Below are 22,916 nucleotides of genomic sequence, written 5' to 3'. Positions count from 1 at the left end.
TCTCAAAAAAAAAAAAAAAAAAAAAAAGAAATCATTTTCAAGCAGTTTGGCGGCCAGTTGCCAGCCTCAAAACACCTCGAAAATGCACTTTGCCACCCGAGGAACAGCTCCACAACCACAGCTACCCCCCTTCCCCCCAATTACAGCAACATTAACGGTTAAGCTGATTAGGCAGCTGTCAGGGCTTCTACAGAAACAGTCTACACACACACACACACACACACTCTTTCAAGATGTGAAGGTACTGCACTCAAGTGATGACACTCAAACCCTGTAGCCCATCAATAAAGAAAAGTACTTTTTATTTGGCTTTTCTATTGGAGAAGTGCGATCTTCAAAACCACAAATGGGAGAACTTCTAACAGCTCATGACAGCAGTATCGGCCTTTTTCCCCTTAAGCCTAGAGGTTGTTTGGTTATTTACTGAATAAAGCAAAGAAGACAGAGGAGCAGATTATAAGGTCCCCTGAAGGAAACAGCAGATGGACCAAATCTAGAGAGAGTGCACACAAATTGTGAAACACAGATTTCTGTCCTTTGCAACCCCACTTAGCTATTTTGCTATTGAAGGGCATCTCAAAGAGGCAGTCAAATTATAAGCAGGCAATTACCTAATCCAAAGCCCAAAAACAGCCCACAAAACACTTCAGGTTTGCAAACCTATCCAGGGAACTGGACTCAAACATACAGTTTTGATCTAAGACATCACAGTTAAGAAAAACCACGGTGAGTTCTTCCCCCAACAAACCGTGCAAATTTGCCCAGGAACAAGGGAAAGTGTTTCAGCTGCCCAGGCTGCTGTTCAAGCACTCTGGGCTCCGTTTTCAAGGTTGGTGTGGTAGCAGATCCATACCAGCTGCTCGAGAAAACTGATGACTACTCTCTAGGATGTCCACTGGAATCTTCCCTCCCTCTTTCTTGTCCTCCCTGTCCATGAAGTAGGAAGGATTTGGGAAGTCCAAGTTCAGCTTGAATTCCACATCTGGCCTTGGGTTCCATGACAGCCAGGAGCAGAACGACATGGGCCAGGTGCAGATGCTCTGACGGCCCCATCAGAGACAGTGCCCATATGGTGAGCTCTTTGTGACTTTTGTGAGCGAGCATTGGCTTTGATGAACAAGCATCAAACCCCGCTCTGCCTCTGAGAAGCGGAACATGAGTGGATGTTACCCATTCGGGAGGACCAGAGGCCCCTGTTCACAGGCCTGATGGTGTGTGCCTGTGGTCCCAGCTACTCAGGAAGCTGAGGTAGAAGGATCACTCGAGCCCAGGAGGCAGAGGCCGCAGTGAGCCGAGATTGCTCTACTGCACTCCAGCCTGGGCAACAGAGCCAGACCCTGTCTCAAAATAATAATAATAATAATAAAAATAATGAATAAGGCATCCTTTCTATTCCTGAACATTCAGTCCAGAAGCTGTTGATGGAACCATATAAGGCAGCTGTGCACAAAGCTGGGCAGTAGGGGAGCTGCAGCAGCCCACAGCATGGTGTGGGGTCCAGGTCGGGCAGGGCAGGTGGTCACTTGGAGAGTGGCCTGGCATGGGGTATTGGAGCCCAGCAGAGATGAGGATGGTACGCCCAACAAGAGGCTGCCTAACACAGGGTAAGGGGGACAGTATTCCTACATTGGAGCAATCGGACTGGAGGAGGAAGCCCAGGCAGGGTGGGAAGGTGAGGGGGCGCTGTGTGGGAACTCAGGAGCGGGTAGTGGAGCCCTGTAGGGTGAGGGGGTGTCTGTATAAGGGGCAGTCCAGTATACACAGGAAAAAGGCAGTGACAGTCACAGACAGGGGAAGGGAGAAAATTCTTTAGTATTGGACTGGAGCTGGACGTGTTAAATGTAAATACATGTATATGCACGTATGCAGATACATGTATATGTGTGCATGTATGTAGACACATGTGTGTATCTGCATATTTCCTAGCCCTGTCCACTGAAGGGCCTGGAAACAGGGACACTCCAAGAGCCAACTGCCATATCCTGGTTTCTATACACTCTTCTCCACTGAAAGCAATCCAAGGGCTCCTTGGAAAAATGGCTGACTCCTCGTTCAACACTGTATGTTGGAGCCCAAGCGCCAGGGCTGTGGCAGCGATAAGTACCAAATAATTCTGGAATATCTTGTGCTAGAAAGTAAGGAAGTACTCAAAGAATGATGGGTGCATGTCAAAAAGACACAGAAGCCATCTTGAAGGGACAACTACTGGCCAAATCCGGACAAACTGCAGCATCAAAATAATCACAGTAACAGATTATAACCAATGAGTAAAATAGGAAACCATGGACCTTACTGTATGAATAAACTGAATACACTGAAAGTTTGATGGGGAAACAGTTTCAAAGTACCTCCCACAAAATATTAATTAATTACAAGGAGAAAAAGAGCAACTCGACAGCAGAGAAGTCTGGCAGGCACCACCTTAACCAAGGCTCAGAGCCAAAGGGGACAAATGGAAACCGCACCATCGGACAGGACCTGAAGGGAAGAGATCAGCGTCACTTCTGCAATGTTCTGGTCAAAGATGCACAAACTGAATCAAACCCGGAGGAAACATCACGCAAACCCAAAGTGAGAGACACGCTACAGAATAACTGGACTGCAGTCTTCAAGAGGGTGGGATGCTATGAACAGTGAAGACAGACAGGCTTCCTTCAGATTGAAAAGGACTTAAGAGACCTGACAAATAAATGCGATGGGTGAGAAACAACTGGATATTTTCACTATAAAGGACATTACTGGGACAACTGGCAAATCCTGAATGGGATCTGAGGATTAGGAGGGAGAAATGTAACAATGTTAATTTCCCGGTTTTTGTGTTTTTTCTCCCAGGAAAATGCCCCTGTTTGTAGGAAATACATATCGAAGTACTGGGGAGTGACAGCCATCATTGTGGGCAACTTATGCTTTGAAATGGTGCAGGAAAAGCAAAGTGCTCTGTATACCTAACCATTAAAAGTATCTTTTTTTGGGGGGGGGGGGAATGGGATCTCGCTTTGTTGGCAAGACTGGAATGCAGTGGTGACATCATAGCTCACTACCGCCTCAAATTCCTTGGCTCAATAGATCCTCCTGCCTCGGTCTCCCAGAGTGCTGGGATGACAGGTGTGAACCATCATGCCTGGCTTATTTACTTATTTATACACATACATATATTATGAACATGTTCTACTGTCCTAAATATGACATAAAACTTACAAAAATAAAAATGTAAATCAGGCAAGGAAATAAAAAAATAGGAAAGACATGGTTATTCAAACTAATTGATGAGGGTTCAACATAAATGTTGGGGCGTGTTGATGTCTCAGTACACGTAGATTACTTTCCCAGTCATTTTTCAAGCACATATTTCATGAACAGCAAGGCTCACAAGCCGGGCTCTGTGCTAGGCGGTGTGGAGGTGACACACATGCCTATCCTGAGCTCCCTCACTTCTGAATTACCCTATCCCCACCCATGGGAACACTCTGTTTTGGAAAGATTAGGAACGTATACACATGGGTAACCTAGCTATTTCTTTCTTTCTTTTCTTTTTTTTTTTTGAGATGGAGTCTCGTTCTGTCACCAGGCTGGAGTGCAGTGGCGCGATCTCAGCTCCCTGCAACCTCCGCCTCCTGGGTTCAAGTTATTTTCCTGCCTCAGCCTCCCAAGTATCTGGGACTACATGTGCACGCCACCACACCCAGCTACTATTTGTATTTTTAGTAGAGTCGGGGTTTCACCATGCTGGCTAGGATGGTCTCGATCTCTTGATCTTGTGATCCACCTGCCTCGGCCTCCCAAAGTGCTAGGATTACAGGCATGAGCCACCGCGCCCAGCCATAACCTAGCTATTTCTTAGCACCTAAGAGTCTTGAGGTCTACCTTGATTTGGGGAGTAGTGGATTGTTTCCAGCTGAAATTGAGCTTACTGGAAAAACAAAAAGCTTCAAGGTACAGAAGGGGCCATTAGCTCAAAGATATTTTACACTTGCTTTGATATATGGAACCTCCATAAATCAAGATAAAAAATTATAAGGCATTTTGACTATATATACACATCAGAAAAAAGTTATTTACATTATACTAGGATAAATGTCAATGAAGTGATAGGAAGTTAAGTAATTCATGTTATTTAGGTCTCACTTCCAATGTCAGTTCTTTGGATAGGCCCTCCCTGACCACTCAAGTTCAAAATCACCACCCATCAAGTCACTCTCTCTTGCTCCATACTATTTTATTTTCTCACGGTACTTGTTATTATCTGAACGTATTCACCTGTTGGCACGTTCACTATCTTTTTCTCCCTATGCTCCGTGAGGGATCCTTCATCTTGCTGACCGCTGTCTCCCCAGAACCTGTGACAGAGGCCAGCACAATGCTCCATCAAAACTTACTGACTGCACAAATTAAGAAATGGGGATCTGTAAACAAGTCATCTCCAAGAACATGACAGCCAACCTTACTGTTCAGTGACTCTTAATTTTCTATTAATTTAGATGTCCAAATAAATCATCTGAAATCCTTTTAAATTCTTGTTTTTGAGGCAACGTATTCACAATGGAAGCTACAAATATCCTGGATGGTAAGTGAAGAGAGCTTTTTCATTTCAAAATCTCTTAAGATATTTCAAAATCCCTAAATGTTACATATACCGTGATGTAGTCTGAGGACCCAGTGCTAGTCCATGAACTTTGCTCCCAGTCCACGAGAAGGTTCAGTATCGAAACAGAGAGAAAGTGTTTAGAAATGTTTTAGCAAGTTTACATCACTATGACATTTTTATTCCATTTTACAAAAGCATCACACAGTGACAGTTTAGAGGAAAAACCTGGTCTTCCACTGGCTATAAGTCTGAGAAGGATTCATCTATAATTTACTGAAAAATATGTTGGAAAGTAATAAAAATGTAACTACTAGACTGGCAACATTTTTAAATTCTGAAAATAAAAAGTACTGATGATGCTCTGAAGCAATGGGAACTCTTACACATGGCTAAGAAGATGCAAACAGGTCCAAATGCTTTAGAGAGTATCTGACAATATGCACTAAGATTGGAGAAATGTAACTCCACAAGCCAGCAGCGTCGCCCCAGCCTCACACAGGATGCTACGGAATGTAAGCGGCATCCGGGAATGCGATGGCAGCACACCAAAAAGAACCTAAATGCCCATCAACATGAGAATGGGTAAATAAACTGTAGTATATTTAGAAAATAAGATACTATAGAAGTGAAACTGAATACACATTTCAATATGGATTAGTCTTGCTGATACAGTGTTGAGCAAAAAAATAAGAATTTATACAATTATGCCTTTTATATAAAATTTTATTTATTTTTTATTTTATTATTTTCTAAATACTTCCAATTCCTTATTTTTTGTCTTTTTTTCTCAGTCGCTCAGGCTGGAGTGCAGTGGCGTGATCCCTGCTCACTGCAACCTCTGCCTCCCAGGTTCAAGCAATTCTCCTGCCTCAGCCTCCCAAGTAGCTGGGATTACAGGCGTGCACCACTATGCCTGACTAACTTTTGTATTTTTAGTACAGATGGGGTTTTGCCATGTTGGCCAGGCTGGTCTCAAACTCCTGACCTCAGGGTGATCCACCCACCTTGGCCTCCCAAAGTGCTGGGATTACAGGCCTGTGCCACCACGCCTGGCCAATATATAAAATTTTAAATGATGTAAAATACTATTTATTTCATTAGTGTTTTAGCATACAGTTTAGCATACGATTTTTAGTATACAGATCATACACATATTTTGTTAATGTATACTTAAGCTACAAATATCGTTGAAAGTAATTGAAGATGCTTATCTCAAAATATATTACAATATTTCATGGCCAGGCATGGTGACTTGCTTCAATCCAGGAGGCGGAGGTTGCAGTGAGCCGAGACCGCACCACTGCACTCCCGCCTGGGCAACAGAGTGAGACTCCATCTAAAGAAAAAAATATATATGTGTGTGTGTGTGTGTGTGTGTGTGTGTGTGTATTTGAAATAATATAGATTTGACATACCTTTATATATATGCGTGTGTATACATATTTGCATAAATATATGTGTGTATATATATTTAGGGATTTTTAAAATATCTATAGATATTTCAATTTCCAAATGTTTACTGTTACAAAGACAGTTGAATTTGTGCATTGAACCCATATCCTACAATCTTCCTAAACTCACTTATTTGCTCTAACAGCTTTTACATAGATTCCTTTCTAAAGAGACAAATCACATCGACTTCAAATACAGATAATTTAAAATCCCAGCACTTTGGGAGGCCGAAGTGGGCGGATCACCTGAGGTCAGGAGTTCCAGACCAGTCTGGCCAACATGGTGAAGCCCCATCTCCACTAAAAATACAAAAAATTAGCCAGGCGCAGTGGCAGGCACCTGTAATCCCAGCTACTTGGGAGCCTGAGGTAGGAGAATCGTTTGAACCCAGGAGGTGAAGGTTGCAGTGAGCTGAGATCGCACCATTGCACTCCAGCCTGGGCAACAGAGTGAGACTCCATCTCAAAAAAAAAAAAAAAGTGTGTGTACATACACACAGAGTATCGAGCTAAATCAGAATGCTGATATTTGACCACATTTGACCAACAAATATAGCAATTTCATACGGTTAAACCTATTAAAGTCTACAGATTTCATGGAAAATGGGAAACCTGAGTTCAGGATGATGGTTATGTCTGGGAGGAGACACAGGGGATGCAACTGTATTAGTAAAATTTCATTTGCTAAATTGGGTGGGCACGTGGGTGTTTTTTATATTAGTCTTTATCTTTTTTGCATAACCTAAAATTTGCCTTTTTTATTTTGAGAGCCTGGGACAGCACCTTACATAAGAGGAATAACCACAACCAAACTTGGAAGCTTTACCTGTGCCTAACCTGGGCTCCTTGGAGAAGCAGAGGCAAGGCAAGGCAAAGGCACACACACTGTTTTGGGAAGCGACCCCATGAGACAAGAGTGAAGGCCTGGGAACAGTGGCACTGGGAAGGAGGGCAAGCCCATTCTCTGTCCTTCCAGGTCGTGTTTTCAAGCTTGTCACCTCTGTGGGCAACTGGGGCTTGATCTGCTGGGGAGCCAGTAAGAACCCACCTGAGAACTGCCAGATTCAGTGTCAGAACACTGGGCAACATAGCAAGATCTTGTCTCTTAAAAAAAAAAAAAATCAGGCCAGGCACAGTGGCTCATGCCCGTAATATCAGCACTTTGGGAGGCTGAGATGGGCAGATCACTTGAAGTTGGGAGTTTGAGACCAGCTTGGCCAACATGGAGAAACTGTCTCTACTAAAAATACAAAAATTAGCTGGGTGTGGTGGCATGTACCTGCAGTCCCAGCATTTTGGGAAGCCAAGGCAGAAAAATCATCTGAAGTCAGGAGTTTGAGACCAGCCTGGTCAACAGGTGAAACCCTGTCTTCACTAAAAATACAAAAAAATTAGCCGAGCATGGTGGTAGATGCCTGTAATCCTAGCTACGTGGGAGGCTGAGGTGGGAGGATCACTTGAATCCGGGAGGCAGAGGTTGCAGTGAGTTGAGACTGCACCACTGCGCTCCAGCCTGGGTGACAGAGTGAGACTCCATCTCAAAAATAATAATAATAAATAAATAAACAAAAATGAAAACTTAGCCGATGTGCTGGTGCATGCCTGTAGTCCCAGCTACTTGAGAGGCTGAGGAAGGAGGATTGGTTGAGCCCAGGAGGTCAAGGCTGCAGTGACCTATGATCACACCACCACATTCCAGCCTGGGTGACAGAGCAAGATCCTGTCGCTTTTTAAAAAGACAGAGGAAAAAAAAACTGGCGTTAAAAACAAACAAGCAAATACAATCACATTGGGACAAATCCAAATCTGTCAAAGAAAAATGAAGCACTAAGCCTGCCGCACTCCTGATGGAGTGACTGACTAGCACAGCACATGCATGAAATTAACAACCCTATAGCTGAGAAATACACATTGAAAGGTAAGTCCTTTTCTCCACCTATTTTTCTTAGTTTATTTTCCTATGATTTATTATCCCCCAACACTATTAAGAAATACTGATAAAAACATAGAGCCAAACCTAACAATCTAGAGCAAAGATTTACCTTTACATGATAATAGCACCTGTGTTATTTACTCTATTGTTTGGAAGAATGTAAAAGCTTACTCCAATAGTTAGAAGCTTATGAAGACAAAAACTTTTTCAAGTTAGGAAAAAAAATTTTTTTTTATAGAGATAGGGTCTTGCTATGTTGGCCAGGCTGGTCTCGCACTCCTGGGTTCAAGCAATCCACCTGCCTCAGCCTCCCAAAGTGCTGGGACTATGGATGTGAGCCACTGCACCCAGCCAGAAATTATTTTTTGAAATTAAAGTGTTTCATTGCAATCAGGATTATTCTGCCTATAATTCAACAAAAGCAACTGTTTTATTTTTTGCACATTCATAGATAACCTGAATAAACAGGTGATTTCAGGAGAAACTACAACAAAATAAGACACTGATAGAAGAAAAATGTAAAGGAAACATTTGATTCTGCCCATATTTTTAAAAATATTTCTTTAATAGAAACGGGGTCTCACTATGTTGCCCAGGCTGGTCTCAAACTCCTGGCCTCAAGCAATCCTTGCCTTGGCCTCCCAAAGTGCTGGAATTACAAGCATAAGCCATCATGCCTGGCCTTGATTCTGTCCATATTTTATATCCAATTGATGATCTATAGATAACTATAATATAAACATTTTATATTTAGTCATTTCAGATATTACTGTTAAAGTTATTCAATACAATTTATTAGGAAGTCCACTGAACTGCTGTTATTAGAATTTCTGCTGGGATGATTTCCAGTATAAATTTAGGTTAGATATAATCCCCAAATGGTTTAAAAACTGAACTGAAACCCAACAAGGACTCACCCTTTTTGCAGGTTAAAAATTTCCCAGGCTACAGTTAAAAAGAAAAGGTAGAAATAGAAAAGATTGTGAGGTTTCTTGAGAGAATTCCTACGTATATAATTTTAACATAAATTGGCAATTCATCTGGTTTTTTACAACAAACAACAAGGTTAACTTATTTATAACATAAAAACTTAGAGCTCTTAGAAAGCATGAGAAAACTCAAAAGGATGATTTCAAAATGTCTGAATTATGACTGGACTTGGGAGAGCAAACAGCATTTGTAAATGAAACAACCCTGAAAGACACAAAGCTGGTGACTGCAGCCCCTTCCCTGCTCCACTTCCGGGTGGGTCATCTCCAGGTGGGTGCACTCCGAGAGCTCCCTGCTCTGCCCTCTTCTCCCATCGCTCCACCATCCACGTGCTGCGGGCTCAGCTTCCTGACATGGAGTTCTGATGGCCGCTCTGTGCTCAGAAAACCTCCGACCGTCTCCCACAAAAGGACAAGCTCTGGGTTGTGCTGGGCGGCCCCATACTTACTCTTCTGGCCCAATTTTTCTGACTCTGGCCACATATCAGCTACGTGCTAAGCACACAGAATGGCTCGCTACTCCCGAAATGGCCCACACTCTCCCGATTCAGCTCTTTTCTCATTTTGTTCCCTGTGGCCAAAATTCCCTTTCCCTTCCCTGTTAAAATCCTACCCAGCTCTCACAGCCCTTCTCCAATGCCACCTCCCTGTGAGATCTTTTATTCCAACTGGCTGTGATCCTTCCTCCTTTCTTACCTCAATACACTTTCTAAATTATTATTACTTTTTTATTTTATGGAGATAGGGTCTCACTATATTGCCCAGGCTGGTCATGGACCCCTGGGCTCAAGTGATCTGCCCGCTATAGCCTCCCAAAATGCTGGGATTACAGGCACGAGCCACCGTGCCTGGCCCTATACTTTCAAGTGTTTCTTTTTTTTTTTTTTTTGAGACTGTTGCCCAGACTGGGGTGCAGTGGCGTGATCTTGGCTCACTGCAACCTCCGCTTTCCAGGTTCAAGCAATTCTCCTGTCTCAGCCTCTAGAGTAGCTGGGATTACAGGCACCTGCCAACACGCCCAGATAATTTTTTTTTTTTTTTTTTTTTTTTGAGACGGAGTCTCCCTCTGTCGCCCAGGCTGGAGTGCAGTGGCGCGATCTCGGCTCACTGTAAGCTCCGCCTCCCGGGTTCACGCCATTCTCCTGCCTCAGCCTCCTGAGTAGCTGCGACTACAGGCACCCGCCACCTCGCCCGGCTAGTTTTTCATATTTTTTAGTAGAGACAGGGTTTCACTGTGTTAGCCAGAATGGTCTCGATCTCCTGACCTCGTGATTCACCTGTCTCGGCCTCCCAAAGTGCTGGGATTACAGGCTTGAGCCACCGCGCCCGGCCAATTTTGATATTTTTAGTAGAGACGGGTTTCAGCATGTTGGTCAGGCTGGTCTAGAACTCCTGACCTCGTGATCCACCTGCCTTGGCCTCCCAAAGTACTTGGACTACAGGCGTGAGCGACCATGCCCGGCCACTTTCAAGTGTTTCTAAAGGCACTAAGATTCCATGTGATATCATAATTACTTGTCATCCCTGCTGCCTGGCCTTGATTTTGCCACAGGGCTGGACACCAAGAGACAGAAGCTGCATGACTCACGCTCCATCCCCTGAAGCAACTGGCACCAGTGCCTGGCACATTGTAGGCACTCAAGTATGTCCTGAGTTAAACGGTATCAAAGTTCTGCTCCAAGAAAGTCACTGGAAGGGAAATATTTTGGGTGCATCGGCTGAAAACTAAAGGGCCAGCGATAGCGTTTTGAGAAAAAGCCTCAGAACATGGAAAACACATCCCGGTGGCAGAGCTATTTTACTTTTGTGGGACTAAGACCTATAGCCTTTTGTGAGGTCATGAGGGGGAAAAACAAAATACACACACACACACACACACATACACACACACACACACACACACACAACTCTTTTTCTAGGTAAATAATAAATGAATTAAAGGAATCTTTAAAATAAGCTCAATCATTTTCCCCAGTTGTAGAAACTAATACAAGAAACGTGAACAATTTTGTTACGACAAAATCATAAATAGTCCTAATAGGTTTTAGGTAAATCAGCCCCAGGAAAAAGCTGAATTCCTTCTTTTGTGAACGCACTCCCAAGTAACAGGAAGCCCGGCTAAAGATCTCCAGGTTTTCTTTAATTATAGTCTCCGAAAATGAATAAGTGAATAAATAAGTAAACGGATTGAGTAAGACTTGACTCAGAGTTTACTAAATGCCAGTGCTTCTCAAAGTGTCTATGGAGAAGGACTGGTTTTGAAACATTTCCTATCTGCTGCAGACTGACACTCTTCTAAAAATACAATAAAAATTCTGCGGCAACATCTATAAGTGGACATACACTTTCTTTTTTTTTGAGACGGAGTCTCGCTCTGTCCCCCAGGCTTAAGAGCAGTGGCATGGTCTTGGCTCACTGCAACCTCCGCCTCCCAGGTTCAAGTGATTCTCCTGCCTCAGCCCTGCGAGTAGCTGGGATTACAGGTGTGCACCATCACACCTGGCTAGTTTTTGCATTTTTAGTAGAGACAGGGCTTCTACATGTTGCCCAGGCTCGTCTCGAACTCCTGACCTCAGGTAATCTGCCCGCCTCAGCCTCCCAAACTGCTGGGATTACAGGTGTGAGCCAATGTGCCCGGCCTAAAAGTGGACGTACATTTTCTATACTTAATTTGTCAGGGACCAGTCATGCTCTGTTTCCCCAAATCCACACACATTCAACATGCTACAAATACAGGGAAAGGGAGGATAGATGCCTACCTTCTGCTCTTGTGCCTCAAACACTGCTTCATGGACGCTGCAAGCAAAAAGTGAGGTAGGCAGATCACTTAAATCCATCATCTCATCCAAATCATCTTCATTTTCACCAAAAATCATCTCTTCTTCCTCTTCTTGGTCAGTGCTACACAGATCTGACTGGCTATCATTCCAAGACTTCATAGTGTCCCTCAGCATTCTCCTCCAAAGTGGGCCTTTTCCGTCTGTATAGTCCTGGGATCAGGCACCCACTGTTAAAAAAAAGAAAACGCAGAGGTAAAAACTCGGAAGGCCAAATAATGTTCCAATCAATCAATGTCTCCAGGTTGCAATTCATCAAATGAAGCAATGTTATTTAGAAAGCTAAATCAGTATTTAAATCAAAGCATTTCAGTCCTCATAAGTGAATTCTAGATACGCTAATTTGATTTGCTTAGCATATTTTATGTAACATATTTCACTGGCAATGATTTATTAAGAAAAAAAGGCAAAATGTTTTCTAGTGAACTTATGGAAAAAAGGGTAATATAAAATGAGATCATATCAATATGTACTCCAGTTTATAAGCAGTAGAAAGAAAAATGTGAACCAGAAGAGCCTCCACATATTTGTTTGGGGTTTTCCATCTACAACAGTGTAACTGGCACAGCCAAATACAACCCACACTAATTCTCTCACCATCTGCACCCTGAAATATGGTCTGTGATGAGCTGACTGTACCTCTCCTAACCAATTTGTTCTTTTTGAATACACTTGAAAAAATTAAGTTACACAGAATCAAAAGCTGTCTATAAATTCAGTCTTTGTTAATATCTGAAATATTTGCAGTAGGCAAAATTTAACACAGAAAGTCAAAAAGAGAGCCAGGTGCAGTGGCTCACGCCTATAATCCCAGCAGTTTTTTTTTTTTTTTTTTTTTTTTTTGAGATGGAGTCGTGTTGTGCTGCCCAGGCTGGAGTGCAGTGGCTCGATCTCGGTTTACTGCAACCTCTGCTTCCTGGGTTCAAGCGATTTTCATGCGTCAGCCTCCACTACAGGCGTGTACCACCACACCTGGCTAATTTTTTATATTTTTTGGTAGAGATGGGATTTCACCATGTTGGCCAGGCTGGTCTCCAACTCCTGACCTCAGGTGATCTGCAGACCTCGGCCTCCCAAAGTGCTGGGATTATGGGTGAGAGCCACCACACCTGGCCAATCCCAGCACTTTGGGAGGCTGAGGCAGTGATCAAAGGATCACTTGAGCTCAGGAGTTCAAGACCTGCCTGGCAACATAGTGAGACCTTGCCTCTACAAAAAATTTAAAAAAATAAAAAGATGTCATTTTTCTGAACTTTTTTTGAGATGGAGTCTTGTTCTGTCGCCCAGGCTGGAGTGCAATGGCGCAATCTTGGCTCACTGCAAGCTCCGTCTCCTGGGTTCACACCATTCTCCTGCCTCAGCCTCCCAAGTAGTTGGGACTACAGGCGCCTGCCACCACACCCAGCTAATTTTTTGTATTTTTAGTAGAGACAGGGTTTCACCGTGTTAGCCAGGATGGTCTCCATCTCCAGACCTCGTGATCCGCCTGCCTCGGCCTCCCAAAGTGCTGTGATTACAAGCATGAGCCACTGTGCCCAGCCCCTTTTTCTGAACTTTAAAAAATAACCAATTTTAAGGCAAATGTCTGAAGCTGACAGTGTCCCTGAGTGGAATAACAGGACAGCATCTGTCTCTCATAGACTGTTTCTGTGCATGTCTGCCTCTTCCAATGAATTGCACATCACATCCACCGAGCAGAGAGTCTTGGACATGACATATTTCAAGATGTAGGGGCAGAATTTGAGAAATAAGTAGCAGGCACAGACAAACTAAGTGATTATGATTACTACCTCAATACCACCTGATCTGTGATTTTTCACTTTTATTTCAAAGAACAGAAGGTCACAAATACATTGCTTATACACAGTACAATACAGAATGGTAATTATAGAATAAAAATAGTGAGGGTTTTTGGTATTCTATAATACTAATCAAGACTACTTCTAAGAAGTAAAATCTTTACCCATTTGTATACACATTTTCTGAGTGCCTACTGCTTGGTGTTGGGGAGTGAAGAAAACATGGTTCCTACCCTCAAGTCACTCCCAGCAAAGCCAGCATTTCTCCTCCTCAACAATGGTAAGCACCCATTCTCCTAAAGGACTTCGTTCCATCAGCTGTCAGCTGTACTTAGTTTTTTTTTTTTTTTTTTTTTTGAGACAGAATTTTATCCTGTCACCCAGGCTGGAGTGCAGTGGTACAATCTCGGCTCACTGCAACCTCTGCCTCCCAGGTTCAAGCCATTCTCCTGCCTCAGCCTCCCAAGTAGCTGGGACTACAGGCATGCACCACCATGCCCGGCTAATTTTTGTATTTTTAGTAGAGACGGGGTTTCACCATGTTGGCCAGGCTGGTCTCGAACTCCTGACCTTAAGTTACTGGCCCACCTCAGCCTCCCAAACTGTCAGCTATACTTTCAATTCCTCCTTCTCCACTTGTTCCTCTTCCTCAGCAAACATATGTGTTCCCGCAAGCCCTACCATCTGGATTCTACCCCCCCTTCACACTGGCCCTAATTCTCCTTCACCTTACTACCAGCTCCTGGGAAATGTGATATCTTCTTGCCGCGCTCCCTCTGCTCTAGTCACTCCTGAATTAGGTGCAGTTTGGCCTCCGCACTACCTTTTGGCTGCAGCTGCCCTCCTCATGGACGGCAACGGCTTCCCAACAGGCATCCCACATTTTATCATACGTCACTGTGTCACACAGAACTGCATTTTTGCCAAAGTGAAGGCTTATGACAACCCTGCATTAAGCAAGTCTATCAGTGCCATTTTCAAACAGGATGTGCTCACTTCATGTTTGACATATTCTGGTAATTCTCACAATATTTCAGACCTTTTCATTATTATTGTATCTGTTATGGTGATCTGTGGTCAGTGATCTTTGATATTACCATTGTAATTGTTTTGGGGCACCATGAACTGCACCCATATAAGACAGCAAACTTAATCAACACATGTTGTGGGTGTTCTTAATCAATACACATGGGTGTTCTTAATCAATGAATACATGTAGGTGTCCTTAACCAATACATGTTGTGGGTGTTTTGTTTTGAGACAGAGTCTCACTCTGTCGCCAGGCTGGGGTGCAATGGGGTGATCTTGGCTCACTGCAACCTCCACCTCCCGGGTTCAAGAGATTCTCCTGCCTCAGCCTCCTGAGTAGCTGGGGCTACAGGTGTACGCCACCACACCCAGCTAATTTTTTGTATTTTTAATAGAGATAGGGTTTTACCATGTTGGCCAGGATGGCCTCGATCTCTTGACCTTGTGATCTGCCCACCTCGGCTCCCAAAGTGCTGGGATTACAGGCGTGAGCCACGGTACCTGGCTATGAGTGTTCTTAATCAGTATGTGTTGTGGGTGTTCTAACTGCTCCACTGACTGGGGCCACTCCCCCAACTCTCTCCCTCTCCTCGGGCCTCCCTACTCCCCGAGACACGACAATACTGAAATTAGGCCAACTGATAACCCTTCAACAGCCTCTAAGTGTTCAAGTGAAAGAAGCTTCGTGAGTCTCTCACTTCAAATCAAAAGTCAGCAATGATTAAGCCTACTGAGGAAGATTCGTCCCGAGACGCTGAAAGCTAAGTCTCTTGCACCAATCAGTCAAGTTGTGAATGCAAAGGAAAAGTTCCCAAAGGATATTGAAAGTGCTACTCCAGTGAACACACAAATGTTAAAAAGGCAAAAACAGCCTTATTGCTGATATGGAAAGTCTGAGTGGTCTAGATAGAAGATCAAACCAGCCACAACATTCCCTTAAACCAAAGTCTAATCCAGAGCAAGGCCTAACTCTCTTCACTTCTATGAAGGCTGAGAGAGCTGAGGAAGCTGCAGAAGAAAAGTCTGAAGCTAGCAGAGGTTGATTTATGAGGCTGAAGGAAAGAAACTATCTCTGTAACATAGAAGTGCAAGGCAAAGCAGCAAGTGCTGATGTGGAAGCTGCAGCAAGTTCTCCAGCAGATCTAGCTAACGTCACTGATGAAGGTGGCCACACTCAACAGATTTTCAATACAGACAAAATAGCCTTCTATTGGAAGAAGATGCATCTAGGACTTTCATAGCTAGAAGTCAATGCCTGGCTTCAAAGCCTCGAAGAACAGGCTGACTCTTTTGTTAGGGGCTAACACAGCTGGTGACTATAAGTTAAAGCCAATGCTCATTCAGCATTCTAAAAATCCTACGGCCCTTAAGAACTGTGCTAAATCTACACTGCCTATGCTCTATGAACGGAACAATACAGCCTGGATGACCGCACATCTGTTTTCAGTATGGTTTCCTATATGTTTTAAGCCCATTCTTGAGACCTACTGCTAAGAAAAAAAAAGAGAGATTCCTTTCAAAATATTACTGCTCGTTGACAATGCGCTTGGTCACCCAGGAGCTCTGACAGAAATACACAGGGACATTTCTTTTCATGTCTGCTAACACAATATCCATTCTGCGGCCCATGGATCAAGGAGTAACTCTGACTTTCAAGTCTTACTATTTTAAGAAATACATTTCGTAAGTATACAGCTGCCAGAGACGGCAATTCCTCAGATGGATCTGGGCAAAGTAAATGGAAAACTTTCTGGAAAGAAGTCACCATTTTAGATGCCATTCAGAACATTCGTGATTTATGGGAGGAGGTCAAAATTGCAACATCAACAAGAGTTGGGAAGAAGTTGATTTCAACCCTCATGGATGACTCTGAGGTGTTCAAGACATCAGAGGAGAAAATAACTGCAGATGTGGTAGAAATACCAAGAGAACTAGAATTAGAAATGGAGCCTAAAGATGTGACTGAATTCCTGCAATCTCAAATAAAACTTGAATGGATGGGAGTTGGCTTCCTGTGAACGAGCAAAGAAGGCGGTCTCCTGAGATAAAATCTACTCCTGGGGAAGATATTGTAAACATCATTGAAATGGCAACAAAGGATTTACAATATTCCATAAACTTAGTTGATAAAGCAATGACAGGGATTAGAGGATTGGCTGCAAATTTGAAAGAACTTCTATTGTAGGTAAAATGCTATCAAACAGCATCACACACTACAGAGAAATATGTCATGAAATGCTGTTGTCTTATTTTAATAATTGCCACAGCCCACCCCAAACTACAGCATCACTACCCTGATCAGTTAGCAGCCATCAACCTCAAGGCAAGACCTTCCACCAACAAAAAGATTACGACTCAGTCATCAGCATTATTTTTTGAGATGGGGGTCTAACTCTGTTGCCCAGACTCTAGTGCAGTGGCATAATCATGGTTCACTGTAGCCTTGACCTTCCCAGGCTCAGGTGTTCCTCCCACCTCAGTCTCCTAAGTAGCTGGAACTACAAGCACACACCACCATGCCTGGTTAATTTTTGTATTCTTTGTAGAGATGGGGTTTTGCCATGTTGCCCAGGTTGGTCTCGAACTGGTGAGCTCAAGTGATTCACTCACCTCAGCCTCCTAAAGTACTGGGACTATAGGTGTGAGCCACCACACCAGCCGATCGTTAGCATTTTTCAGCAACGAAGTATTTTTTAAATAAAGGTATATACATTTTTTAAAGACATATGCTATTGCACACTTAATAGACTATAGTATAGTGTAAACAAGACTTTTATATGCACTGGGAAACCAAAATTCGTGTGACCGGCTTTATTACAACGATCTGTAACAAAACCCACAACATCCCCGAACAAGCCTGTAGTTGAAACCCAGTGTCAAGTCTCAGCCTATATCTGTAGCACATGACCGGCCTGCCTATTCCACTCATTCTTGGACCTTCCTGTGTCCCTGCCTTCTGGGTCTTGGCTCTTCCTGGCCCTTCTTCCTCACCAACTCTATCTTTTTTACTGCCTCCTCTTTCTCCACATCCTGATCCTCTTTTCCTCATCTTCCTCCACACTGGAGTATTTAGCTGCCTAACCACCAGAGGTTCTCAACTAAGTTCCTGCCTCCCTGTGGTTCACACACACCTGTGTCAATACTGGCTCTCATTTCATGCAATGACCTTAAGAGAGGATGAATGTCACCAAAGTTGGGAGGGAAGCCAGAGCAGAACCTTGAGCAATAAGGAGGATAGGTAATTTGGAAAAGTACCATGTCCCCAAGAGACTGTGATCTGCCTGTTGGTCTTTCCTGCCTACACACCCTGAAAATCACTGATTTATATAGCTACATTCAAATTTATATACCAGGATTCACTCTCTCTCCTGAGTTCTAGTCTTGTATTTTTCAATTTCTTTTTTTTTTTTTTTTTTGAAACGGAGTTTCGCTCTTGTTGTCCAGGCTGGAGTGCAGCGGCACGATCTTGGCTCACTGGCAACCTCTGCCTCCAGGTTTCAAGCGATTCTCCTGTCTCAGTCTCCCGAGTAGCTGGGACTACAGGCATGTGCCACCACACCCAGCTAACTTTTTGTATTTTTAGCAGAGATGGAGTCTCATCATGTTGGGCAGGCTGGTCTTAAACTCCTGATGTCAGGTGATCCACCCTCCTCGGACTCCCAAAGTGCTGGGATTACAGGCGTGAGCCACCACACCCAGCCGTATTTTTCACTTTCTATTGAATATATCTATCTGGGTGGCCCACAGGTACAACAACTGTTTTTAACTTATTCATTTATTGTGCCAGAGATCTCCAATTGGGAAAGGGGCCCTGGGGGAGCAGGGCAGGGAGTGATACTGTATCTCACTGTGGCTATTAGTCTTTTCTTCAAGACAAAGTTAGCAGGTGGACTTAGCTCTTACAGTGCTTGGTTCATTTTTCTGTTATACACACTTATGTTGTGATTATTTGTTTACAAATCACTCCTAGCTACAAGACTGTATCTGTGAAGCCCCAGGCCCTGGCACAGTTTCCCGCTCACAGTGTATGCTTAATAAGGGAGGCTGAATAAAAGCAGGTAGCATCGTGGTGACCCCACTGATATGTCAGCACAGACACAGGTAAATTGAATTCTGCATGGGATTAAAGATAGCTTCCCAAAGGAGCCGATGGTGAGACTTCAAGGATGAACAGAATTTCAGGAGGAAAAGAATGGGGAGTATTCCATGCAAAGCCAGCAGGACATGAACAAAGGCAGGAAGACAATAGGACCCGCATGTTCACGTGATCTGGCATGGCTAAGGTGCAAGGTGTTTGGTGGGGGTGGCATGAGACAGTCGGAAAGGCAGGTATGGGCCAGGTTGCCAAGAAAGTAGGGTTACAGAGTTTTGACATAAAAACCATGTCACTATCAGCATGCCATTGTGGGTTTTTAGGCAGGGAAATGATAAAACCAAAGCAATTTACTTTTAGTATCTCTAAAGGCGGGCTGTCTTTGTGTCTTGTCTCTTAGAGGCACTAATGTTTCTATCCTATTCCCAACCCATTAAAAAGACACAAAGAAAATACTGTGCCTGGGGTTTTGGAGGCTGACAAGTTGAGGAGCTCTGGCTGACTAGATTTTGAAATTTGAGAAAGTCAACCTATTCTTGACAAGATTTTTTTTGTTTGTTTCAAGTTCCCTCGTCTAACCCATAAAAAGATTTTAAAAAACAGAACACAGGAAACAATCCTTCACCTGACTTAAAAAAAAAAAAAATTCTTAGAATGTCACACCTTCATTTCCTGTTTTCTACCTTCAATTTTGAATACCTTTTTTTTTTTTTCGATATAACTTCAAACAGAAGTTATAAGAATAGCACGAGGAACTCGGGTACGCTGTATCCTTTACCCAGAGTCACTAATTCCTTCTGTTTTGTCCATCTGCTTTATCTTTCTCTATTTTTATAGACGTGCATTTTCCTGAGCCATTGAAAGATGGAACATACCCCTTTTACTTCCAAATACTTCAGTGTATAAGAACAAGACAATTTTCTTACATAACCCATAAGATATTTATCAAAAATAGGAAATTTAACATGGATATAATACTATTATCTAATACATAATTTGTCAAATGCATAATCTGGATTCAAATTTTGTCAGTTATCCTAATAACGTCTTAGCTATTTTCCTTCCTTTTTTTTTTTTTTTAGATTATTGTCAAATTATTTGTCTTTTGTCCCAAGATATCTATATTTCTTTCTTTTTTCTTTTTTTAGAGACAGGGTCTCTGTCACCCAGGCTAGAGTGCAGTGGTATGATTACCGCTCCGCTCCAACCATCACAAGACTCAACTGTTCCTCAGTTTACCAATCCAGGGAACTCCTGACTGGCCCAGCAGAGCGGGCTGAACCAATATCCTCCAGCTCCTGTAAGCAAAAGTCTGTGCTAATCCAGGTCTCCCATCATCTCCAGCACAACTGTAACTGCAGCTGGCTTCTGGCAAATTGTTTCTTCATGGAAATATCAAATGAGTGGAAAAACTCCAAGTAGCATGACCATCTGGTCTGCCACAACAAGCCTGTGACAAAAGTCATCTATCAAGGCAAAATGTCAAGCACATGGCATGGATCTTGCATTTTCTGTTCTGATCAGGAAAAGGCAAATTCTTTCTCCTCCAGGATTAAAATAATAATTTTTCAAATTAATAAGCTTCCCAACTTGGTGAACAGTTCAATATCTTAGCTAGAAGCACTTTTTACTTTGTGTGTGTGTTAAAAATGCTAGCAAGCAATACTGGAAGCAAACAAGTGCTCCATTATCAGCTCTATAAGCATCCTGCTTAATAACCTTGGGAAAAATCACTTGGCTTTTCCATATTTATAAAATGAACAAAATAAAATACATAAAATGTATAAAATATATAAAATAAACACAGGTGCTTTGGGCTACTAAGTTCCTTTTATAAACTTCTAAATTATAAATTTCAACTAAGTTAAAAAACAAAACGAAACACCTGGACTGGTGTGGTGGCTCATGCCTGTAATCCCAGCACTTCGGGAGGTGGAGGCAGGCGGGCTGCCAGAGTTCCAGAGTTCAAGACCAGCCCGGGCAACATGGCAAAACCCCGTCTCTGCAAAAAAAATACATGGTGCACACCTGTAGTCCCAGCCACTCAGGAGGCTGCGGTGGGAGGACTACTTCAGCCTGGGAGGCCAAGGCTGCAGTGAGCTGTGTTTGCACCACTGCACTCCGGCCTGGGCAACAGAAGGAGAACTTATCTCAAAAAAAAGAAAAGAAAAAGAAAACAAAAACAACAATGAAAAGCCACTTAGGACCATCAATGGGAAGTTCCAAACGGCTATCACAAAGCCCTACCTTCTATTCTCTACTCATTTACCACTTACAGGTAGAACTGTACTATTTTTTAGTAGCTGTGTGTAAGAAAAATTTGGTGCGACGGTAAAGTAAAACAGGTGAAGATCTGATTTTTGTATTTTTTATGTTTCAGTGACCCATGTCCTGTTTTCACAGATAACCTAGAATTAGCCCTGTTAAAATTGAGGTTCCACTCCACCAGGAATTTGTTAGCAAGAGACAGATAAAAATAAACAACAACAACAACCAGCCTACAAAACACATGAAAACAACAGGCTTTAAAGAATAACTGAAGTTGAGATATATAAGACTGATGCTATTTGTTGTGCTGTGTGTAATTCCTTTCCCCTGGATAGAACTTCTACATTCTAGGGAGAAAGTGCAGACTGCTGTCCTACCTCCACCTTCTGTGGTTTTTTTTTCTAAGTAACAAATGGTGTTGAACTTCAGAGCTTCCATTATTTCACAGGCTTCAGGCTAATGGATTTCCGGTTCACGCTATTTTTCATGTTTTAAGTCCTTCAACCAACAACTCTAACACCATACAAAATCTGATCTTGTCTGTTACCTATATGTTCACGTTTGAAACCTTTACAAACGTTATATTTCAACAGCAGGAAAAATCTTGTTTCCTAGAAAAGCACTGAAATCTGTTTCCAGGCTAAGAAAAAAGGTCTAGGCCGGGCGCGGTGGCTCATGCCTGTAATCCCAGAACTATGGGAGGCAGAGGTGGACGGAAGGCTTGGGCCCAGGAGTTCAAGAACAGCCGGGCAACATGGTGAGACCCAATCTCTACAAAAAATTAGCCGGCAACTGCAGTCCCAGCTACTCGGGAGGCTGAGAGGTGGGAGGATCGCTTGATCCTGGGAAGTTGAGGCTGCAGTGAGTTGTGTCTGCATCACTGCACTCCAGCCTGGGTGACAGAGCCAGGCCTATGCCTCAAAAAGAAGGAAAGGACAGGACAGGACAAGAAAAGAGAAAAGAAAAGAAAAGGAAAAAGGCAAGGCTTGCCAATGCAGTAAAATGTAAAGCTGATGACCTGGCTAACAAAGAGACTCAGTTTTCAGGCTTTTCACAGTCTTTCTGCATGGAAAGCCCATTTCTAGAAGATCAATTTAAATCCCCACCAAAAAGAACACATTTGTGGGATGCATATCTAGCTGCTGAATTACGTGTTTACAGAGCTTAAGATATTGAACTAAAGCCAATGAAACAGTCTTAGAACAAATTACTTTACATCGTATGTAATCACAGCTACCGATAAATCAATTGCTTCTTTTGCCAAACAGTACATCAGAGACTTCTATGAAAAGTTCAGATAAATGTGGTGTACTCAGTGGCTTCCAACAAGTGGAAGCAAATATTTTTGGCTTTCAGCACTACAGGAAAACATCACTTTAAATAATCCTTGTTTGTATCTGAAACACGGATCTGGATTGCTTCCTACACTAGAATCCTAATCTCTAAAGGAGATGATCAGATTTTGCACGGAAGCTAGACGAATCAACCTGGAACAGATCACTCCTGCCCTACCTGTCCAGGCGGCGGACAGAAGCAGACAGACAAGTTTCAAGAAGTTAGGGAGTCACTGATGCGATAGTGATCCACGCACCGTGGGGGCAGTGGGGCAAGGGAGAAAGACAGGGGGCTTCCACCTTCCAGGCGCCCATGCACCGCTCCTGCCTTCAGAGGCAGGCTGGGCCTGTCGGCTTTTCAAAAAGTCAAACACTTGGTGGGAGAAAATCGTTGGTGGAGAAGACAAAACACTTTTGTTTTGTTTCCCAGGACACCATCCTCGAGGCTGCCAGACTAGACCCCGCGCGCGAGAAGGGTGCGGCGGGAGGCGACGTCGCTGCGACTACCCAGCATCTCTGGGTCCCGCGGCTCGGGGCTCCCACCCCTCCCGGGCTTCTGGGGGTGGCTTCTTCCTTTTTTTATTTTTAACTTTTCACG

General features: G+C 43.3%; 1 protein-coding gene across 2 annotated transcripts in view; it reads right to left on the bottom strand.

The window, feature by feature from the left end:
- RCAN3 (RCAN family member 3) overlaps positions 1 to 22,916 on the bottom strand; it is a 38,332-nt gene that overhangs the window by 14,491 nt on the left and 925 nt on the right. Inside the window, exon 2 of one of the 2 annotated variants that reach the window (XM_011945603.1) lies at positions 11,718 to 11,965. The exons of the other annotated variant lie outside the window; for it this stretch is intronic. Coding sequence (XP_011800993.1) covers positions 11,718 to 11,912 — 195 coding nt within the window. The 5' untranslated portion in view covers positions 11,913 to 11,965. The remainder of the gene's footprint in view (positions 1 to 11,717; positions 11,966 to 22,916) is intronic. 2 annotated transcript variants of the gene reach the window in all.

This window comes from Colobus angolensis, unplaced genomic scaffold, assembly GCF_000951035.1.
Source record: "Colobus angolensis palliatus isolate OR3802 unplaced genomic scaffold, Cang.pa_1.0 Scaffold240, whole genome shotgun sequence".
Lineage (NCBI taxonomy): Eukaryota > Metazoa > Chordata > Mammalia > Primates > Cercopithecidae > Colobus > Colobus angolensis.
Note: the sequence above shows the minus strand (reverse complement) of the source record. Positions and strands in the feature narration are given on the sequence as shown.